Here is a 23,024-nt window from a genome sequence, read left to right as displayed (position 1 = left end):
CTATTATTGCCTCTGCCACATACGTTTTCTCTCTTTAATGGCCTTGTACACATGCAATTTGTGGTGTTATTACTACAGGGATATTTGTATCCTAGAATTAGGATAGAGTCATGTTCTCTTTTTATGAGAAAATCAATGACTGTAAAAAAAATTCTATTTTAAAAGAATTCCCATCCCATGACATATTTATAATGGATCCAGAAAAATCCACATGCTCTTGCAGAAGAAGTGGCAAAAATGTACAGTATTTTACATGAGAAAGAGAAGGAATACATTACCAGCAGAAGACTAGAAAATAGTTTGACGCATGTAGTTCAAAACCAATAATCATCAAAACTGATGAAAGTATTGGTTTTAATTAACTGACTCCTGTCCCTACCTGTATTACAGATAAAAATCATGAATATGAAAGCCTAATGTAGAGTTTCCATGTGAGGTCACTATTATATTAATTCCTTGTAAAGATTTTTATAATGAAAGGTAACTAAATAGCATCAGGAGATACAGACTGGGAAAGGTGATTAAATAAATAAATAAATAAATTCCTGACAGTATGAAAGAATGACAGTATTGCAAGGTGAAGTATTAGATATGAGAAATGTCAACACTTCTAGGATGATACCAGTCTTCCAGCAGTGTAAAAAAAAAAAACAACGCTGGCAGGGGAAGAGGAATAAACAAATGCCAGAAATTCTTTGCTTTTATCCAAGGAATCATTTTAAAATTAAAACAGAGTTGCACATTCATTTTCAAAATTCTCACCTTAACAGATGTTTCAGGAAGATAATGTGGATTTCTCAGCTTAGTTGTAATATAAAAGCGGAATTCAGGAGCATACTCGATAGTGGAGTCTCCAAGGCAAATGCACATACTCCCTGCCTGCTTAAATGTCTGTTTGAGCAGAAGTGGCTCTAGGATAGGATCAAGTTCTTCTCCAATATTCTCCAGTAGCACTTCAGCATAACATAAGAATTAGTAAGACTTTCTTGGCATTTGTATTACTGATTGACTGTTCTTTACAATACATATGTATAATGTGTATTTACAGTGTGCAAACAATAAAAACATTAATCGAGCAATATCTATAGATAAGAGGTTAATGTTTCTTAGAGTATTCAGCTGATTGAAAAATGAATCAAAGAAATGCACCTTTAATTTCTTTTTCTAATATTATATCAGTTTGCAAAAAAGCAACTAAAATGCTATCACTGCTACTGCTACAATGGCTTAGCAGTTAAATGGCTACCATTTTTAAAAAAAGGAAATAACAACAAATTAAATGCCTCATGCTGCAGAAATAATTTTGGGTAACTAAGTCTGCTTCAATTTTCACTGTAAGTGTATGAGCTTGCTAAAAATCAAGAAAGAAATAATGGAGAATAAACAATCGATTTCTTTACTTGTAGTCCAGTTAGCCATTGAAAAATAGCTGGAGTTGTAACTATGTGTTTCACTAATTTATTTCTATTTGAAGGTAATAAGACTACTTGCAATAAAGATACTACAGAGAATACAAGAATCATTAATGATCACAGCCTAGCAATCTGGTATTTATACTCTTGAAAAGCCAACTAAAAACAACAGTACTTTTTGGAAATAAAATTATTGTAACGTGAAAACAAAGAAATGGCAAATCTCATCAAGCAGTTAAAAGATACAAATTAAACTATTATAATTCTATTGTGCTAAGAAGTATCTTATAACCTGGGGTGAGGACTTCAATTACTATAGTACTTATTTGATTCAAAACGAGAAAAAAAAATTTTGTTTTCCTTAACTATGAGAACATTTGATACTCACTGGCGTTTAATTTTTTAGCTAATTATGCCCCCTCCAGGTTCTACTGTAATTTACACATTCACTACTCATTAACCTACCAGGACTGCCAAACTGAATGCAATTTTCCAGTGTTGTAACAAATTGAGGATCGCTGAGTTTGATTATATGCAAATTATTCACTTTTTCCATGTTCTTTATCCATTTATTTGCTTGACCCTGAGGATCTATCATCAGAGGCCATCTTCTTGCATTGCTGAAGGGAAAAATACCAACTTTCAAAACTGAAATATAAGCTCTTCAAATGTTTATCTCAAAGTACTTCTTAAGGCAATTTATTCCCTTTTGTCAATAAAACAAAAGTGCATCAGTATGAAATCACAGTAGACACATACTCAGGTATAATCCTTGATGAATTTAAGAGGAGACAGATGAATCTTGAAGTTTTTTCTTTACAAAAAATAATTTTCCTCTTTCAAAGAAAGTACTTAGAATAAGACTTCTTACTTCCTAGAAAGTTTAATCGAATTTAATTTTATAACACTTTCAAAACGAAAAGATCATTCTAAGTTTTGAAATTTTGAACAGCATTAATAGTCTTGTACATAAGTGAGCATTCTCGAATGAAAATGAACTAAATCTTTCACTAAAGAGACATTTTAGAATTAGTATAAAAGGAAATATATAAGCAGATTCAAAGGTCTCTCTACTTTTTAATCCCTAATCCTTAAACAGCAATGAACAGGAAGAACTTCTGGGTTTTATTTTTGGCAGACTTAGTAACTATTTCCTAGATTTTTTACAGTATTCTCTACTACATGTAGTTACATTACCAAGAAGATATCTAAGACACATTTTAATCGTCAATTACAATTACAACAATAATCACCTAAATTAGAAACCATCTAAGCAGGCAGAAGTGAGAATTCCAAAATAAATATAGTCCTAAAAATTTGGATCAAGGGGTCCAGTCATATCCCAGTTGGTTAGGAGATATAATATAGTCTACTACTGGAAGGAAAAAATCAGTAATACCTTTTTTTTCTAGATTCAGCATCAAAAGAAATCTTTCAGACTACTTCTATGGCATCTATCATTATTACAAGTTAGCTTACGCACAATGACACTGGCAAATTATTTAACATTAATAATTTTTAAAAAATTGAACCTATCTTTCTCGAAAAATTCTGATTCACAAATAAAACTTGCAATGTAAACATGTCTCCATCTGTATTCTTATTTTCCTTAAAAATACTAAGATGAAACATATGCAATTAAGTAAAACACAATCTCATTTTTGTCTGATGCTCAAGTACACCTTTTCTTAGAAAGAGTGATGTTTTAAGAAAGTTTTCCATAGATTGTCAACAGAAAGTGATAAACCTTGAATTAGAAAAAGGTACAGAGCAAGTAGTTGTAGATACACCAATCTAAGTTCTTGAAGGCTTATTAGTTTCAAAATTGTTGGCAGGCAAAACTGTGTAACACATTATAAACCTTGATCTTCTTTCGAGAGTAATTTTAAAACAGGTAAAGCACAGTTTAAGAGAGAAAAATCCTTTATATTCTGTGTTACAATTTCTATTCCACAAACTTCTTATTAAGGATTAAGTGTAGTTGTAAGGCCTATTTAGACATGTGTAAATATAACAACATACAATAACATGCATGTAACCCTTACTCCAAGGGTTCATCTATCTGTGACTCAGGCGCAGTCCTGTGAAGTGCAGCTGTTTGACTCTAGATTATCATTACTGAAAAAATATTTTTTTAAACTGTGAGAGACTGGATAAGCAAAACTATGTAAGATCTAAAAAGTGAAAACAAAGCTGAAAGGGAAGTTGGTTGCTTGGGAATAGTAACTCACAAGAAGTTACGAACTTTGTAAAGAAGAAAAAAGCAGAGATTGGTTTTTTATCTTTTTGACAACTGACATCAGATCTGGCAGCTCATCAAGATCAAGAACCAGTCCTCTCTGAGATGCAACGGAGGCCAACTTTTTCCCACTTCAACATCAGCCTTCTGGCTAGCAGAAACTTATAAAGTGTACTTGATGTAGTTATGACCAAATTGATATTTAGCTTAGTAATGTTAGTCCTTAACTATCATGTATGTGTTTTAGTGAAAACATAATTCTGTACTCAAAAATCATGACTAATCCTGTTTGCAGAATTTCTGCACAGTAAAATGTGCCTAAATAAATGTGATCCCTTAGAAGAAGGAATATATATGGAGCTAAGGAGCACATGCACCTTAGGTCCTTTGGACTGGAAATGGAGATTGTGGAAGCAAGATATCAGAAGTTTAGGAGCAAAAGTTTTGGAAGAGAAATTTACTATGTGTGGCAGTAGCCTGAAATTACACATGGGATGCTACAGAGGTTCATTCTGTGTTATGGATCACAAATTGAACTTGGGAGTGACAATTCACCAGCTGAAGGAGGATGGCTTTCTTCCCCCTTGTAGAGTGACTTAGGAAAATGGGTCATCTGGAAGAGACCCTGTCCAGCCTAGCCATGAATAAAGCTTTCACAGGTAAAATGCATTGAGAGATTCAGGAAATGCATTTGTAATCCACCAGGACAGCATGATATCTAAGCAGACATTAAGAAAGTTAAAATGTGGGCTTTGTAAAGTTACAAGTATTTTGAATAATTTGATAAACACAGATAAGCGCAAATTTGGTAACACAGTAGGTCTAGAGAAGCAAACAGAAGATTTGAAATCTGAATGTCTGTCAGATGAGGCAGTAGCATCAGCAGTATTAGAAGACAATCTCACAGTAGGTAAGTGTTCACCAACGGATCCAAGCTGTACTGAAAGAATTGCTGTTCTCCCTAATTGCTAGGTGGTTCAGTTGCTTGTGAGAACCCAAAGGGAGATCCAAGGGATATATAGCCAGGTGATTTTAAAAGTAAGATTATACAAGGTGATACAGCAATTGCAAACTGTAAACTGAACACAGTAAACTTGCATGTTAAGCACATTCTAAAGCAGACAATATTTATGTAATTTGCTCATAATAATTTTGCTTTGATTTGATAGAACCTCAGCCAAAACCTACAGTATGTATTTCTTTTCCCCAATTACTTTTTTCATTCCCATATTATTTTCAGCATATCACATTTCAGACTAACTGTGTAACAGACTTGAAATACTTAAGACTGAGTAATTAAAAAGTGGTTCTCTAATAACAGCCAAAGACACATAGCTTTCATCAACGATACATACTTCTTCATTGATGGGAATGCATAAGCAGTCACCGTGTATGTTTGCAAATTATCTTTGAATAGCTCTCTAATTCTGCTTTTTAAAAAATTTGTTGTTACAAAAAGCTTGAGTTTCATTTTAAATGGTTCCTATAAAATTAATCTAGCCATAAACTCATAACTACAGGCATCATATGTATCATCAATTTGAGGTAGATTCTATCTCACATTTCAAAATTAAAAGCTATCATTTAGTTTTAAAATGCTAAACATCTTTGCATTAGTTCAAAGAGAATTTTGATCAAAGCTTTATAAAAGTGAAGTGATACGATGTAGACGTGTTGAACTCATTAACAGTTGTCAACTGTTTAGCCTGAGTGATTGAATTATCAATACAATAATTACTTGAAAAAAAAGTTACATATACAATAATCCCAGCATATCTTCTCTAACTTCAGTAAGTAGTTTTGCTTCCAGAAGTACAATCAATGCCAATTTTTAAAGTCAAATGAAAGTATGTTGAGGTTCTTTAGCTACTGCATTATTTTTGTCTTATCTGTTTCATTTTGCACTTTGTCACCTATCCAGTTGCCAAAACTGAAGTATTATCCACACATCCATGCTTCCAAAGATTAACCCTATGATACACAATTTCTGTTATGTGTGAAAACCTAACATTCACTCTACAGGAAAAGTAGTATTCATTCACCAGTGCTATACAACATTAGAGGCTTCAAACTGTGAGAAGAATTTTCATGTAAACAGTAGGAGAAATTAAAGATTTATTAGTAAGTTTCTGCAGTAGCATACTATAAAAAAGATGCATAAATGTTAGGTACATGTTATCATAGGCTTAACAACCATTAACCTGGCTACGGAAAAGAATTATAAGAATTATTTATTCATTATACAGAAAAGAGAACCGACAGAGGTGAAGTAAATAAGTAGCAATCAAACAGAGAAGCAGTTAAAGCAACATTGTTCCACGGTCAATTCAGCTTCAGTTGTGCTAATTAGAAACCTAAAAGCTAAGAGTCAGTAGCAATGCTACTGGACAGAACTGAGAGGTTCTTTGTTTACAGTCATAACAAACACAAGTCCAAATGAAAATCATAGCTGCTTATGCACGGTCACAAAGCTTAGCCTACTGCAAAATACCCAGCTCTGTATTTAACAAAACTGTCAGTGCTGTACATATCTCAGTCATCAGTAGGCACATTAGTCTAAAGCTAATCACAAGTGAGCTGTAGATACTTCTAGATTCTAGTTAAAACATTAATATGGTCAGTTCCCATGTTGTCATACAAATCACTGATGTTTACACTGACCATGACATTGATATATACCAGATGAACTCTGCCCAAAAGCTATTCTAGTGACGGATGTGAGACACAGATGTGCATGTATTAGAACACCAGATAAGAATGTAGAATCATCTTAAAAGTGAAAGGCAATAATATTACATATAGAGTTCATGGGATCCATATTTTCTTTCTATGAGCAATTTTGAGATTTCAGAATTAGTTTCACTGCCCAAATGAAAATAAGAGTATCTCTAAATGTGCAGAATTTTGAAAATGTTTTAGATCAATGTATCTTTAGACAAAGTATTTTATTTGGATGTAGTTTAAGATCATTACAGAAGGGAAAATTTAAAAACAAGAAGTGGATTTCAAAATGAAAAATAAATCCTTCTCTCCTTATCAGAACTTTCTTCAACTTGTGATAAGACTATTGTCATATTAACTACATTTCAATCGGAAGCTACAATTGCAACTGCCAAGCCTTTAGCCATAAATAGTATTCAGTAAATTCCAGCACTGCAAAGATGTAATCAGGTTTCTGCTATGAATTCACATTTTAATAATGTTTTTTAAAGTTCTTTGAGGACTGCACTGTGTGCAAAGAAGACTCAGTGGTGCCCCGTTCATAATGCCTATTAAAGAGTCCCTACAAAACCAAGACTCTCTTAGCTTTTGTCTAGGAATATGGCAGGTTGTTCTGCTCCAGAAGGGATCCTAGGAATGACTAGTCTGTATGAAGTACTGATAGGGGAATGAGGCCCTAAAGAAAACAGACTCCAAATTGTCAGTACAGATACACCTTTTCACTTTTCATCAAATATCTAAAATTATCACATGGATGAGGAAGACCCATATCTAACTCCCAACTGCCTGAAGTGATGTGAAAGCACACTTCCAGAGGTTACTGCAGGAAAGGCCTATCTCACCTTTTCTTGTTGAAGTAGTTTAGAAATACGTAGAATAAAAGGCAAGAAACAGAGGAAGAAACTGGCAAGAGCGTATGGTTGGGAACATCCTCTACAAGAAAGCAGACTAGAAATTGTCTCCATTCTAGCTTTTTTACACCTTCCTTACTGTCTTCAGTGGAAGATATACACGGGTCTTTTTTTTCTGTTTTGTTACCGTGCCCTAGCAAAATAAAGATTCAGCTCATCAGTGTACAAACCAACACTTCCAAAATGTCACGGCTTTACACACTAAGTATGTTACAAGCCTGGATGTTAAAATCTCCTACCAGTTGGCAACATAAACTGGGAAACTGTTTATAGAGAAGTAATGAAGACATTATAGTATTTCCAGTGCCACCTTAGGGAAAAAGTGTGTGGCCATCATAGAAAGAGTAGAAAAGTAATATTCAGTACCTCTGCAGAAACACCTCTTGGTAGCAACTGATGCCAGCATATTTCTTTAAAATTAAAGAGCTTGAGCTTTTTAAAGGAGAATTACTTCCATATCTACTGATTATACTACAAGAACAGTATTTAAAATTCTATTCCTGAAGCATTCTAGGATATCTTAAACTGAACCCAGTGTGCAGCACTTTTGTAAAAAGTGTGGGGGAGAGAAGGGGAAGGTATTATTATAGTGATCTACAGGAGTTAAAAAGGAGGGGAGCGAATTCACAAATTTAAAAACTTTACATTATAAAGTTTAAAAGTATTATTAATATTTCTTATAAACATTATAGTCATAAGTCTAGTTGTTAAACTGGATATACAGTAGAAAACCATCTATAAAAATAACAACTGAAAAGCATGTTGTAAGAAGCTACTTAATGAAAACTACTCATTCTAACTTTTTTTTTTACTTACGAGATAATGATGCCATTATCAATAGAAAACATGTCAGAAGGTAGTCCAGCAATATTCCAAGCTCTGATCTGCACTGGTTCTCCCAGGATATTTGTTAAGGAAAAATCATCAGAACAAGGAATGTCTTTTGTTTTACATAGCAATGCCCACTCTTTAGTTTGCATCTAGATAAGAGGAAAACAAATATTAACTGAAGTTCTGCCTAGTCGCAAAATTTTAAAACTATTTAAAAATGTATTTTTCAACCCACTTCCCACCACAGTTGCTACATACAAGATGACTATTATCTTCAAATGGAAAGAAATTCATCCTTCGGTATAAAATGTCTTAAAATGTCTCTAAAAATGCCGAAACCAGGACAGTCTGTAATTTCTATAAATTAAATGTAAGTTTTTTTGGTCAGAGCCTTGGTATGACTCTATTTACCATTTCAGCAGTAGTATTCTATACTATAAAATGAGTGTAGAACAAATGCACATATTCTAATAAAAAAAAAAATTAAAATCTTCATTATTTAACTCTCGGGACATTGAGAACTTGACAGGACTTAACCAAACTTAACACCAATCATTTAGAGCTGCTTTTCACTATTCTCTGTATCATCTAACTCACTACAGTTGTGTAAACTATACATGTTTGTATGGTGCCTAATAACAATGAAGACACACACCTTTATATATGTAAACTAAAAAGTGTATTCCACTAGGAATAATGCTTCTAAAGAATGAAAATGTATAGAAATAGCATGTTCATATGAAAGGCACAATCTTGCATAAAAGCTGTGTATAAAGTCAAAGAAAGATGCTGTAATATTCTAAACTAAAAATTAGCTGGCAAAGCCTCAAGGAACAAAACTCAGAAATGCAGTGTTAAAGGAAATGGTCTAAGGGCTAGACACATTCACTGACGTGGTGAAAGAAGGATTCATCAATTTGCATAAAACAAAGTTGATATTCCAAAAGATATCGTAACATTTTCTCTTATGAAAACTGCAGGGGGAGAAAAACAGCTGCAAATGAAATGAAGACCTGCACAAGAGTGTTTATGCTATCCTACAATTTCTGAAAGAGACACCTAACTAAGATGTGTCTGTATGATCACAAGAGTAAGAATAAGAAACCAGGAATCCATACCTCCTGTTGCACTAAGGAAGAAACTATGCAGTCAGACAGAATGAAATTACACTAAACTTTTCAGATGAAACCACTAGGTATTCATTTTTATTGAATAATCATGCAGATGTCTCTGCCTTTTATGAATATCATCTGCACCTGTATCTACACTTGCCTGATCTGCACCTGTATCTACACTTGCCTGGAATACAGTTCAGCACCCCTTAAGATGTTTCATCAAAAGTACTCCTACCTACCCAGACACAATGTTATACACAATGTACATTATAAGCATATAAGAGAACAGTGTCTCAAATTTATGTAATTCAGAATTGTAAAAACTGCTGACTATTTATTTACACTATAAATACTCACAACATAAACTCTCACTTTATAAAGTTTCAAATAGTAACATCACATGGACATTATGAAGAAAACAATTGTTGGAAAGAACAGTATAAAATTTTCTAAAGAAAAATGGACAAAGGAAATACATTGAAGGAAAAGTGGAAATAAGGATTATATCCAAATATGTCAAATAAGGAACATTGATTTTTTTTTTTCCCCTCTCATTTTTTAGCAATTTTTGATACCTTGGACACGATTTTCAAAAGAAATGGACATTAATTTCTTCTGCTGAACTCAGTAACAGGTTTTGGTGTTCAAAAACTTTCAAAGTCAGGGTAATTTTGACATCCCAAATTTGTTATAACTAAAATCAGCTGCCACGTCAATTTTTTTTTGTATTCAGACTTTCTGTTTATGTCGCTAAGGCTTACAGACACAAATCTGCTATGTGATTGAGCTACTGTATCTTTTCTCTCTTTTTGTACAGAACTTGCCTAATTGTGCTGCTGCTGAAATAGAAGCTAATTCTGTTTTCTTTGAAGTTAAGGGGAATTTAGCCATTGAATGAAATAAGAGTAACCAAAGCCATGAGGTATAAAGTTACTGGCACCTGCTTTAGAGAAGAAAAGCAACCAAATGACTCCATGCTTTACACAGCAATAAGTGCTTCACAGTAGAACGAAGAATTTCTCCCAAGAGTCTTATAAACAAAACTCAAAATCCTACAATACAATTTCAGTTCCACTTAAGAATTCTATCAAAACATAATTTAAAAATATAAAATTTATATTAGAAGAAAAATTAATAAAATTTAGATTATTACAAAACATAGGGACAAAAATCACTGTATTACTTGTCTGTAGCTGGATGTAAAGGCTCCTAGGTAAGCTACAATTCCTGATGAAATAAGTATATCTCCAGTCAAATTGATGTACTGCCTTCCCAGCTCCAAAGCAGTCTCATGCCAGCGAGTTTTCTCACCCCCAAGGCCACCAATCAATTGTTCTGCTCGCTGTAGTTTTTTGCTGCATAAGTCAACCTCAGAATAAAAAAAATTGCCAATTATATTACATGATCACTTTAAAGACATGTTACAAATATTAAAAGCATTCAAAGATTATTTTCCTGTGCAGAAGTTTGCTTAAGTAATTTCATCAAACAGAAAGAAAACACCTTATTATAATGGAAATGTTTAAAGAACAAAAACAATCTCAGTACCAGCACAGTAAAGTCTAGTCAGTTACATTTTCATTGAAATAAAAGAAGAGCACTATAAAACATGCAATTCAAAATAGCTCCGTATGCAATGTGGAAAATATAAATAATCAAGGAAATGATCTACATGTCATAAGAGAAACAAAGCACCTTCAAGAGATCACGTTCTTTTCTGCAAAACAACATACTTATGAATACATAATCTGCATTTCTGTTGTCAGTTTTTAACTAAGCCATCTTTCCAGGCATGTTTAGAATCTAACAAAAAAAAAATATATTCTCACAGGAATTTATTCCAGCTCGGTTAGAATTAATTATCTAGTAGAGACATATTTCAGCCATGGGATAGGAGGAAAATTATGCCAACTCTTGTGCTGTTACAATCCTCTCTCTTCTAATACTCATAGCAGCCAATTTACACCACAGTAACAAACTGCTTGTGCAGTTTATCCCTCCCTTCTACTTCCAAACCATATCAGGATGCAGAAGAATCACACAAAGATCTGACTTTAACTACAGACAAGAATTAAGACTCCATTTCAAATTCTGATACTATTTCTGTAAATAAAGCTCAAGATGATGTACTGCAAATCTTTTTTTTTAAAAAAATACCATCTTCTAAATGATACCTATTTCTGTACACATAACATTTATTTAGCAGTCAGGAACAGAGTTTACAAATACATTCTCAAAATTTCATTAGCACAGAATGCATAAATAAACTTTCTGAACTTTAAATGTACAGACTTGCAAGTTAATAGATAAATCATACTCTTAGTACAATCGCTGAAAATTTATCTCCTCACAAGGAAGCAGATATAAGTGAGGATGTAGGAGAGGGATATCAGTTGGTAAATTCATAATACCTACATTTTCTATTACTTTAAAGCATTTATTCCCCATGCTTTGCGCATTTATAACTTCAAGACCATTACACCAAAATAAAAAGATGGTTATCTAAAAGTATGATTTGTTCAACATATTGGCAGTTAAAAGGAAAAATACCATTTGACAAAGAAGCAAATCTTAAATAATTTTTCTGGATATTGGTAGAGCAGTAGTTTATCTTTTGCATCATATACCTGATTTTCCAAGTCAGCCTTCTCCTGTTTCTTGGATTCCAGTGTCTGCTGGAGTACAGCCAATTTATCTTGAACTTCCCTCAGGTCTGCTTGCTTCTTTCTTAGACTATCCATAGCAATCTTTAATTCTCCTTCAGCTTCATTCAACTTTAGCTTTTTAGGTGCAACATTTTTTGTCACTCTAAATAAAGTAAAAGGATAGATTAAACATCTGAAAGATACACCCTCACTCCAGGGTTACCATTAAAAAAATGAACATAGGAAAGATGAAGGGAAACCTCAACAATTCAGTAGCTCACGTAATACTCCATTTCACAATTTGATGATATCTGAAGACAATTGGTCTTTACTTAATCATTTGTTTCTGTGCCAATACTAACTGATTTATGCAGTTTCTGCAAATTTTTCCGTAATAACAGTAACAACTAAAAGCAAAAAGGGTTATGCTTCCAAACTGTGTCCCATGTGATAACAGTTTAGAATCCCGTATGGATTTGTGCCATTAGAAACACACAAATAATCATATATATTAAGTAACACTCACAGACACTATACACACACATACAGCCAACTATGTACACAAAATAAAAACAATAAATTAACAGCTTTCAACATCCAAGGGTCTATTTTCCAGGGTTGAGGATTTCAATCTTTTACACAGATATTTTTGTGACAAGAATATTGAAAATAACACATAACTAAAAATGTACTGTTTATCTTTCCAAAATTAGCAAGAAAATATGCTACACCCATACTAGTCTAAGCTGCAGATCTCCCTTAATTCCACCTTTTTAGCAATAATAGTTCTCAAATTAAGAACTCCACCAAGTACGCATTTACTAATCTTTTAGTCAAGGAACAAAATATCCTCCCAAATGAAGGCATGCACTACCTACCATGACTCAGCTTCCAAACTGCCAGTTGACCTTAGTTGCCTAATGCTGATTTACTGTTAAATGTGACTTCCAGATGTTTCACATTAGGAAACAGCATAAAAAACAAGCATACTTTTTCAGGCATCAAATACAACATATAACAAAAAATATCCTTTGGGCTTGATATGACTACCAGAAACTTCCAAACACATTTCAATAACGCCTGTATTTTGTGCAACACTCTAAAAGGAAGTTAACTTTATTTGTTAATGGAACAGATTGTTGCTCCCATGCCTTCTTAGAAAAATTCAGCACTGAAAATCAGGCTCTACATCTTAACATCAGGTATCTTACATGAATGAATCTTTATGACTGCTTGTTTGCACAAAGGTTCTAACTAGCAAGAAGTAATTTCACATCACGTCTGGTGTTACAATAGATTGATTTCTTTAATCAAATTTATTTTAACCTTTTTTATTTTTATACATACTTACGTATCATAAAACTCCATGGCTATGACCCATTTGCACAGACCCTCTGCTGCCGTGGAAGCATTTCGAATCTTGTCTGGTATAAACTCAGGATTTGTAAGATACTGTTTTCTTATGATAGCCATGTACGCTGGCGGAATGTTATCCTTGTCATATTCATGAAGAGACTGAAGAAATCTTATGTCACCCAGAAGTCTCCTAGCAGGACCCCAGAAATCCTCAATTTTTTTTCCAGAACCTGTTGGATCTGGAATCCTCTCTGCTTTGATGCCTTTAAGGATACATATAGCTTCCATTACAAGCTTGACACCAGCAGGAGGACTCTTCATGGACTTAACCACTGTAATATCCTTAAAATAATTAAGAAAACACCTTTAGAGCTCTGAACATAGGTGGATTAATTCTTCTATTACAACAGAAATAATAACCCTTTTTATGTCGAGATAATATTTTTCCATACACATTTGCTATTCTCATGCTTGATAAGGCACAAGCCTGCATAGTCCACACATATATATCTCATTTTCTTTTTGCAAAATTTTTATTTAAATTTTTTCCATTCTTTCTAGTCCTTTCTTTAAGGTACTATGCAGGATAAACTAACCTTGACATCTAAACAAATATATTTGAAATCTAGTCAACAATCAGTTCAGAGGAGACAAAAAATTCTTATCTGTAATTCATTTTTAGCTGCATTTTTTCCCACTCTGAATTCAGTAGCAGGCATTGCACCTCAGTTATGGAGTTCAGATGTTCCAGGGTTATCCTATGCCCTTCAGTTCAGGCTCTAACACAATACTTCCAAGTTTACAGGACCACAACAGCAGTGGATTAGTAGATTTAAGATAACAAGGTAAAAGCTGCCTTCAAGCCAGAACTAAAGCTCTATGTTCTCCAAGTACAGAAGAGAAATCAATTAGTATTCTGGTCAGTTATTAAACCCTGAGAGTGAGCTGAATTAGGGAACAGGCAACTAAAAGGAAGAAAATTATTGGGTAAGAAGTACTGACATTATAAGAAATAGCAGGAAATAAATAAGCGAAAGTTTTAACTGCAAATATAGAATAATAATATAAAAGAATGAAACACTTCTATATATATATGTACAACTAATTAAGCAAGAGGTTTATAAATTAAAGACTTATGGAGAATAATATCTCTTACTCTTCCTAAAGAATAACTGTGCATGGAAATTAAAATACTCTAAGAGCTTTTCTCAGAGAATACATACTCCAATAAATTAAAGTATTTCTAGATTCTCATGTTTATTTTGCCAACTAGTATTAGATTTTGAGAGCTTGCCTATGGTTTCTTCAAGGTCTAAAACTTTGGCAATTTAGATAGAAAGAGTTCTGGGAATGTTCATCTGTGCCACAAAAAAACAGAGAAGTGTTAAGACTGGATTAAAAAAAAAGGAGAAAATACAATTTTTTCCTTGAAACTGTGAAATACAGCTCCTGGATCTACAAGCGTTTTATAATTTTTTTTTTTTTTTTAAAAAAAGAGAAAACACACATGCACAAAAAAACCCAAAACAAATTAAAAAACACCACCAAAATTCAAACAACCAAAAACTGTAACCACATAAGTGTTCAGGAGAGGGAAACAAGAGTAGGTAAATAAACCCAGGGAATTTCAATGAGGCAGAGAAAAAACTAGCTGATGGGATCTCCAGGGAAAGAAGTCCTTGGAGAGGAAGAACGACCAAATTTAGCCAGCCATTCCAGGAAACAAAATTAAGGACAAAATAAAACCAAGGGTTATAAACAGAGTAGGAGACTATTTTAAAGGCTAAACTCAAACTCAGCTGCAATTAAAAGCAGTATGAAGTATAACAAGAAAAATTCTATAGCTACAGTTAATAGTAAAAAAAGCAAGAAAAGTGCTGGCTAGGTACTTAGTGAAAAAGGTGAGATACAAGTAAATGACATAGAGTCAAAATGTTAATGCTCTTTGCATCTGACATCTCTAAAAGTTAACTGTGAGTAGCACAACTGTGAGTAGCACAATTGATAACACTGTCAAAATACAGCAAAGATTTGACCAATGTCATACAGGTCTGGACCTATGCAATTTTTTCACTGCTGAAATGAATTATGGAAAAGAGAATGTATTTATTAAATTTTCAACCAATAGAAAGTTGAGAGTAAACACAAATACACTGGAGTAGAGAACAGGAAAAAAGTTATCTTGACAAATTGAAGAAATGGAAAAGTATAGTAAAACTAGTACGAAAAGAAAAAAGAAAGGGAAAGCAATGACTATATAATAGTGATTTTTCAGGAAATGAGATGCTGTTAGCATGAATGACAAACCACATGCATCAATAATCCTCCTCTACACAGCATTCAGCAAAACTACTGCTGAAATACCGTATTCAGCTTTGGGCAAGGCACCTGAAGTGAAGGTATAGAGAAGGTCCAGAAAGAATAACCAGGAAAGCTAATTTGATTTATAAGACTAAAAGAATAACAATTAGCTTACAGAAAAGAAAACTGGAAGTGGTGAGATCAATTACAGTCTTTAACTGCACAAAAGATAAAGAGCCATGTCCAGAGGGTGCAGGACAGAAAAGAAGGTTAAGTTGTAATTAGTAAGATCAACAGTAAACACCAGGAATATCTTAAATAAATGTGTAAAGTGGAACAGATTACAAGTGGAAGAAGATGACTTCCAGAAGTCCATTCCTAGTTCTAAATTTCAGTGTCTTCATATGTATATTGTTACAAAACTTAGATGTCAACAGCAAAATAGCACTTAAAATTGTTTTCTAATCCTTGCTGAACAACAAGCCACATGAGGTACACAGTTCCTTTTGACTTTAGATACTCATTTCAGCAGTACTGAATTATGTATAGATCTGTTTCTCCAAACAAAGCACTTAATCTGCACATTTATGTATATGGATTTATGGGCACAATTTGCAACATGTGCCCTGCTCTGCTTTCCATCACTGGTGGTCAGCATGAAGGGTGAATCAAAAACATGAGTCCTGTACAGGTACTCTAAGATCTCCTACGCACAGGGGTTTTTTGTGTGTTCATTATGCTATTTAACAATATTTTGAGGAAAAAACCTCTGGTTTTTTGGTGTGTTTTTTTTTTATTTGGAAGTTCCTACTACATTTTTTTTTCCTCTTGTATTATAATACTCCCTTGGAGACACTAGGCATTGACAGCCTTCATTAGCCTTCAAAGCCTGGTTCTCGTCCTGTTATTCACAAGTATAATGCAATTTCCTTGAAGTGACTAAGTAGCCATCTACTATTTTCAGAAAGCATGCCAATGATTTGACAATGCCAGAATTTAAAAATTTTGATACCAAGCAATAGTTGTAGATAAACCACCTGTTTTCTGACTAAGGTTTCCTTGAAAGTTTTTGAAAATCTTGTTTTCAGCAACAACAGTTGGAGTTTATAATCCATCCTCCCTCTTACAATCTGGGAGACTTCCTTTCATCCCACCATGAGCAAAACATTATCCAGACAAAGAAAACCTGAATATCCATAAAACCAAAGGTGACTGCATACTCTTATGATGCATGGTCCCTTAACACAGGGAGACACAAAATTTCAACCTCAATTTCTAGACTCTGAAAGACCAAATATAGAAATATTAGTTGACAGGCTGGCAGGTTCTGAATAATAAAGTAAAAATCATTTGTTTTCTAACTTCTCAATTTTTGAGTCAAAATATTTTTGTGGCAATTAATTTTGAAAAGTCTAGAATATTTGATCTTGTAGTCCATAAAAACTCAGTTACAGATTTTTCACTAGAAAATAAAGACAGAGTAACATTTTGCTTTTTAAAACTGAAAGATTTCAAGAAGTTTCTAAATTATAAAACTGTGTAAGTATAATGTAAAACCTGAAAAGGCAGATATTCCATGCTTATGTATATCAGAATACCTCTCCAGTACATGAATATGCAGTGTTAGCCATACCTGTGCTGTGAGAGTGTCAAGGGCAGCCAGAGCACTTTCTAAACAAGGCATGGCTTGTGCTAAGTCATCATCACATTCATCTTTGATGGCTTTTGCAGCCATAGCCTGATCATTTGCCACTGCTTCATCAGCTTTCACGACTTTCTCAGTTTTGGATACTTCCAAAGATTCTTTTTGAATAATGACCAACATCTCATCAACCTGCTTACTAGCTTCCCGTAACTGAGGTTGCAGAGCCTCCAGCTCAGGCTGCATTGAGGCTACTTGAGATGCAGCAGAGTTCAGTTTCTCCAAGCCAACTTCGTATCTTCTCTTCCTTTTCATCACCTTACTGAAAATAAATAATATTTTATTATAAAGATATTTTATCAGTACTTGATCACGTCATTCATTGGGATTCATTCCCCAAATTTCTCACTACTCTGAATAACCAAATGCTCTGCCAGTCTTGTGTGATTTGCTCAACAAATAGCAGGCATTACTTGACCCATAGTCTTGAACTATTCTGTCATGTAAACTCAGAGATTGAGATACAGATAAGTAAGTGATTACTTATAGGTAAATGTGATCTTTAAGCTTCAACCTCTGTTAGCAGGAGCTATAAAATTAAGGTGGCACAGTAGTAACAGACAAAAGGAGAGGGAGGAGATGGGGATACACTCATGAAGATTATTAGTTGATGTGAGATTGAAATAGGATTAATATAATTGGGAAGAACATTTTAGCAGCAGAATGTGAATGGCTCTGGGGACAGCCAACAGAATCAAGAAATATCAAGGGCATTGGATTACTACATTCAGAACTCTATTCCTTTATTCCTGGAATTTCTTGCCACATGCAGTATTTCACACAGCCTGTTGATCAAATCGAGCACTTGTCTTGTTATGGTAGTGTCTTACCAATAAGAAGGAGAGGAAAGAAAAAGGAACTTTCCCTCACCAGCCATAACGGAACAGATGTGCACCTGCATACAGAGGTCCTTTCTGCACAGTCACAGCACAGCTGAACCCTGCTAGCAAGCCCATGACACCCAGCAACTTGGAAACTGGTTTCCCAGATGTCATCTTCACTACATCCGCCAGAGAATAACAGAGTAAGCAGGCTGCATTAAGTACTCTGGTAGCATAATATGCATAATCAACATATAGCAACATTACCAGGGATGTTAGAAGTGGTCTAATTTAGGTACATTTTGAGAGCATCAAGTCAGACTTTTTGTCCACTAAGGAAGCGTGTGTCCTAAGAGTACATTCTATCCACCTGTCCTGGGTTTGTGTGTGTGGCAGGGGTTTTTGGTAGCAGAGGAGGGGACGACAGCAGTGGCCCCTGTGAGAAGCTTCTCAAAGCTCCCCCAGCTCCAAGTTGGACCTGCCTCTGGCCAAGGCCGAGCCAATTAGCAATGGTGGCTGCACCTCTGTGATAACGTATTTAAGGAGAACCTGGGAGGAGAAGTTGGAGTTGTGAGGAGGACACTCATGCAAACACCAAGGTCAGTAGAAGAAAGAAGGAGGAAGGGGAGGAGTTGTGTTGGTGCAGAGTCCCCCTGTATCCCATGGTAAGAGGGCAGAACACCCCCCTGCCACCCATGGAGGTCCATGGTGGAGCAGATGCCGACCTGCAGCACGTGGAGGACTCCAAGCCAGAGCAGGTGACTGGACCGGAGCGTGTTTTTAAGATGTGGTAATGCTTCTCACTGTCCTATTCTGTCTGTTAGGTGGTGTTGTTAGTGTCTGAATTAAATTGATGTTCTATTTCTTCCCCTAACAAGTCTGTCTTTTGCCTGTGACTGTCTTTTGAGCGTAATGGGTGAGTCTTCCCTCCCTGTTCTTATCGCAATTCCGGAGCCTTTTGCTTTATTTTCACCTTCCCGTTCCTGAGGGGGAAGGGGTGAGTTAGTGGCTCCGTGGTGCTCAGTTGCCCTCTGGGCTCAAACCACGACAGTCCTTTGTGTCACCCAATGTGGGACAGAGGAATGCAAGATAAGGATAGTAATTGGGAGAGGTAATAATTGATCATTCTGTCAATTTCAATTAGCTAAAAACAATTCACTTGTTTCATTCAGATTAGCTATAAGAGATAGAAAATAGTATTTTTCGGTGAACTTGAGTCCCTCTAGAAGAGGTCACATTATAAATCCTTACGTGCGTTTCTTTTCAAGTAGACTTTTAAAAGTGGAGATCAATTCCAAGTATGAAGTAGGTGTAACATAGTTGCGTCTTTGAAGCTCGGCATAGTATAAGTCAGATAAAACAATGGTAGATGTGTGAAAGCTTTTACACATATCAATACACCCACTTCGAGTTTCTTCTGACATTTCGACATCTTCCAAGAAGCGAGAGGCAACAGCTTCTAATGCATCCTCAGGCCATGTCTAAAACAAACAAACAAATACCTTCCTCTTATTCAGTACTTCATACAGATCTCAAAACATTTTTTAAAAATGTAGAAACAGTAGAAATCCTGTTACTAAAAGGAAAATTTTGAATTTTCAGTATATCTATGTGTGTGTGTAACTGTCTCTGCTCTTTCTCCTCAAAATAAACTTTAACGATGCAGTACTACATTCTAAAACTGGATGAAATTTAAGTTCCTCAGATAATTTATATGATTAAATTCTACATTTTAAATATTCTGAAGTCTTTTGCACATAACAATTAGATAGAATATCATTTTATTGCAAAGTATTGGGGAAAAATCTGGTGTTCTGCTTCAAAAGAGGTATTTCAGTTTCAAACTTTTTTGGCACCCTAGATTCTGGTAAGTCCTGGTAATAGAAGAAAACACTACATATTTAAATCTGTAATAACTACAGCGCTATATTCATCAGTTATACTCTTATACCACAACCAGACAAATATTTTCTTGATGATTCTGCATTCAGCCCATACTGGCCTTCATTACAGTCAGAACAGTTCTAACAGTGTAAATGCTTTAAAACATGACACTAAAAAAATTCAAGATATTTTTCACTACTAACTTGATCAAAGAGAATTGCTACAAAAAGGGTTGAAGTCATGTTTCTATTGTATTTCTATTAGAATAACAAGCACAACAAAAGTTTTGGTTTTACCTGAAACCAGTCTAGTGTGCAGCAGTTGACAAGCGCTGGGAATTTACGAAGACGATTACGGAAAGCATCTCCAATGGGACTCATTGCCAGTACTATATGAAGCTGATCTCGACAGCGATCAACAAACATATTAAAAAGAGCTAGAGGACTGCCATCAGTCTGTTTTGTCCTGTCCCGTTGGCGATCTAATTGATGCATTTGTTCACAAATCTCTTGTTTTTCATCTACTGCAAAGAGGTTTGGCACTTCACCTGCATTTAGTAAGTTGTTGATGTCTTCTAAGAATGATTCCTTTTTAATCTGTGTATCTGTGAACAAGAAAACTCCCTGCCTTTCCCCTTCAGTAGATTTTCTTAGTATGGCTTTTAAGTCTTTATGCCACTCATTGATAGCATAACTTTTAGTTATTTCAACCTGATAAAGGTTGTATTCAGCCATATGGGCTGCTAATCGAGTAAGAGACTGTCGACCACTACCTCCGACACCAACAAGGAGGGCATGGCTGCGAGGCTGTTTCAGAATCCGGGAAATTCTACAAATATGTTCTATAGCAAACCGGAACAAGACAAGCTGCATTGGCTTTTTGCTTATGTTATTAAACTCTTCAAGGTGACTCTCTACAACTAATCTCAATTGATCCACATCACTAATCTCCCTGTATTTAGTGTCTTCTCTCTTAGGGTCATGAAAATCACAAAACATTAAGCTACGTAAGTCATCTTCTTCCACTCTGCCATCATTGTTGAAGTCCAGATTCTGGAGAAGTTCATGAAAGTCTTCATGTAAGTCATTTTTCACTACTTCTTGGATAAATCCAACAAGCCACGCCCTGTCAGGATTATCCACCAAGCGATCATAATACACTCTAAGAACCTGTATAATAAAAATTTAATTCTTTTATTAGTTGCTTCTGCTCTTGAATTTATACTTCTTTTAAACAAGATAAAACAAGTACAATTCTGAAAAAGGCTTCAAAATATAAACTATCATAAATGTCACTACATAGAAAAAGCCAAAATAGATATTTAGAATTAATTTAAACAGTTGAGTCCAGTAATATCACTTCTGAAGTGAAAATTCATACAGAAATACATACACACACACACATATACATTTATATATTTATAAACAGTATCACACAAATGCATAAAAGGCTGCTGCAAAGAGGAAGGAAACATGTTGGTCTTTCCACTATAGCTAGATAGGACAAGTTAAGGGTTTGTATTTCAAGAAAGAAGACTGCAGCTGGATATTAGAAAATGTTTTTTAATGAAAAAGATAGTGAAGAACATGAATATCTTTCCTAGAAGTCTGAATTTCCTTCATCCTTAGAGAATTATAAGAAATTTTTAGAAAAAACACTTCAGAAGTTACTATTGTTCCTTTCTTCATGTGATCCTGCTTTGGGGAAGGATGATGGACTAGATGATCACCAAAGATATCTTCCATGGTCACTTTATGCTGATTTCATTCTATGAACTATAGTTAAATATTTAAAAAGCAACAATTATCAATGACCTTGCTTTCTTTTAATCCAGAAAAAACCCCAAGAGAGCAGATATCACCTATATGGGGCATTTTCCTCTTGTTTTTAAAAGGGATGTTTCACTTGAGCTCTTTCAGTGTGTCTATCCTATTATGACTGAAAAACAGGAAGCATTTGTTGAAGACAGTAAACTCAAGAATTTCTTCTAAAGGCAGACCAGAAGTAAAAAAAAAAAAAAAAAAAAAAAAAAAAGTTAGCAACCAAACTCAAAATTTCCAGTGACCTGGGACTACTTGCTCTTCTTCTCACTGTTGATATGGTTTTTTTGGAAGAAGGAGAGAAGAAATGGAAAGGACTGCGCAGGCATTCAAAACAGCAAACAGAGACTACATAATCACATGAAAGCGAAGGTATCAACAATCAACTTGTTTACTAAGATATGATTCATACTTTGCAAAAGTCTGATTTCCTCTGCCCACAGAGTACACAATATCCTTTCTCATGAGTGTGATACCAATTCACAGCTATTAGCCAATAGGAGATGGCATTACAAAAAGATTAATCCACAAATCCACATCTTTTTCTTATTTATAACAAATATAATTTCTTAGTATTAGGTGATATACCTCATGAACCCAGAGACGTTTTATCATTCCTACAGATTCTGTAGTTTCAGGCCTTGACAGGCAAACACCTTGAATAACACGTGAAAAGTCACGGAGATTGAACAAATAGTGAGATTTGGCTGGAGTCGGAAGCAGATTCTTCATAGCTTCTTTATACATATGCATGGTTCCATTAATAATTTGCGGAGTCAGTTCTACATATTGTGATGAAAAGCTGTAACTGACAAATCATAAAAGGTGGTAAGAAGAGAATGATTCTCATAATTTCACCATATTGTGAATTAATAAATGTGAATTAATAAATAATATTGTATATGTACACTGATTTACTTATAAGTTCATGCCAGTTGTTAAATTCTATGATTATACTTCCTCACAGGCAGTTTTACAAATCTTAGTTCTCCCACTGGATTAACTCCTCAAATCAAATCTAGTAACTGTGGAACATGCTGACAAATTTGGCTATGTTAGACAGCTAATTATACCCTTTCCCCTCCTCATTTTTACAACTTACAATAGCAACAGGGAAGTCAGGTCAAATAGCCCTTGGTTTTTTCTGGGACAACTCTCCCTCAAAGGGTCAGAAGCTGTCAAATCACAAACTTGGTCTGGGAACAGGATATGAGCATCTTTTGGGGCTTAGCTGTCAGAATGGATAGACAATGAAAGGTGAAGTCC

General features: G+C 34.6%; 1 protein-coding gene across 2 annotated transcripts in view; it reads right to left on the bottom strand.

Annotated features, from left to right (window-relative positions):
- Positions 1–23,024, bottom strand: part of DNAH7 (dynein axonemal heavy chain 7) — a 116,729-nt gene that overhangs the window by 27,278 nt on the left and 66,427 nt on the right. For both annotated transcript variants that reach the window (XM_074829577.1, XM_074829576.1), the window contains 10 exons: positions 22,347–22,566; positions 20,235–21,107; positions 19,306–19,535; positions 17,165–17,495; positions 13,226–13,572; positions 11,857–12,037; positions 10,413–10,598; positions 8,100–8,263; positions 1,878–2,032; positions 763–953 (listed from right to left, as the gene is read on the bottom strand). In XM_074829577.1, the coding sequence (XP_074685678.1) occupies positions 763–953; positions 1,878–2,032; positions 8,100–8,263; positions 10,413–10,598; positions 11,857–12,037; positions 13,226–13,572; positions 17,165–17,495; positions 19,306–19,535; positions 20,235–21,107; positions 22,347–22,566 (2,878 nt within the window). The remainder of the gene's footprint in view (positions 1–762; positions 954–1,877; positions 2,033–8,099; positions 8,264–10,412; positions 10,599–11,856; positions 12,038–13,225; positions 13,573–17,164; positions 17,496–19,305; positions 19,536–20,234; positions 21,108–22,346; positions 22,567–23,024) is intronic.

Source organism: Strix aluco, chromosome 6 (genome assembly GCF_031877795.1).
Source record: "Strix aluco isolate bStrAlu1 chromosome 6, bStrAlu1.hap1, whole genome shotgun sequence".
NCBI classification, from domain to species: domain Eukaryota; kingdom Metazoa; phylum Chordata; class Aves; order Strigiformes; family Strigidae; genus Strix; species Strix aluco.
The sequence above is the reverse complement of the archived record's forward strand: the minus strand, read 5'-3'. Positions and strand labels throughout refer to the sequence as shown.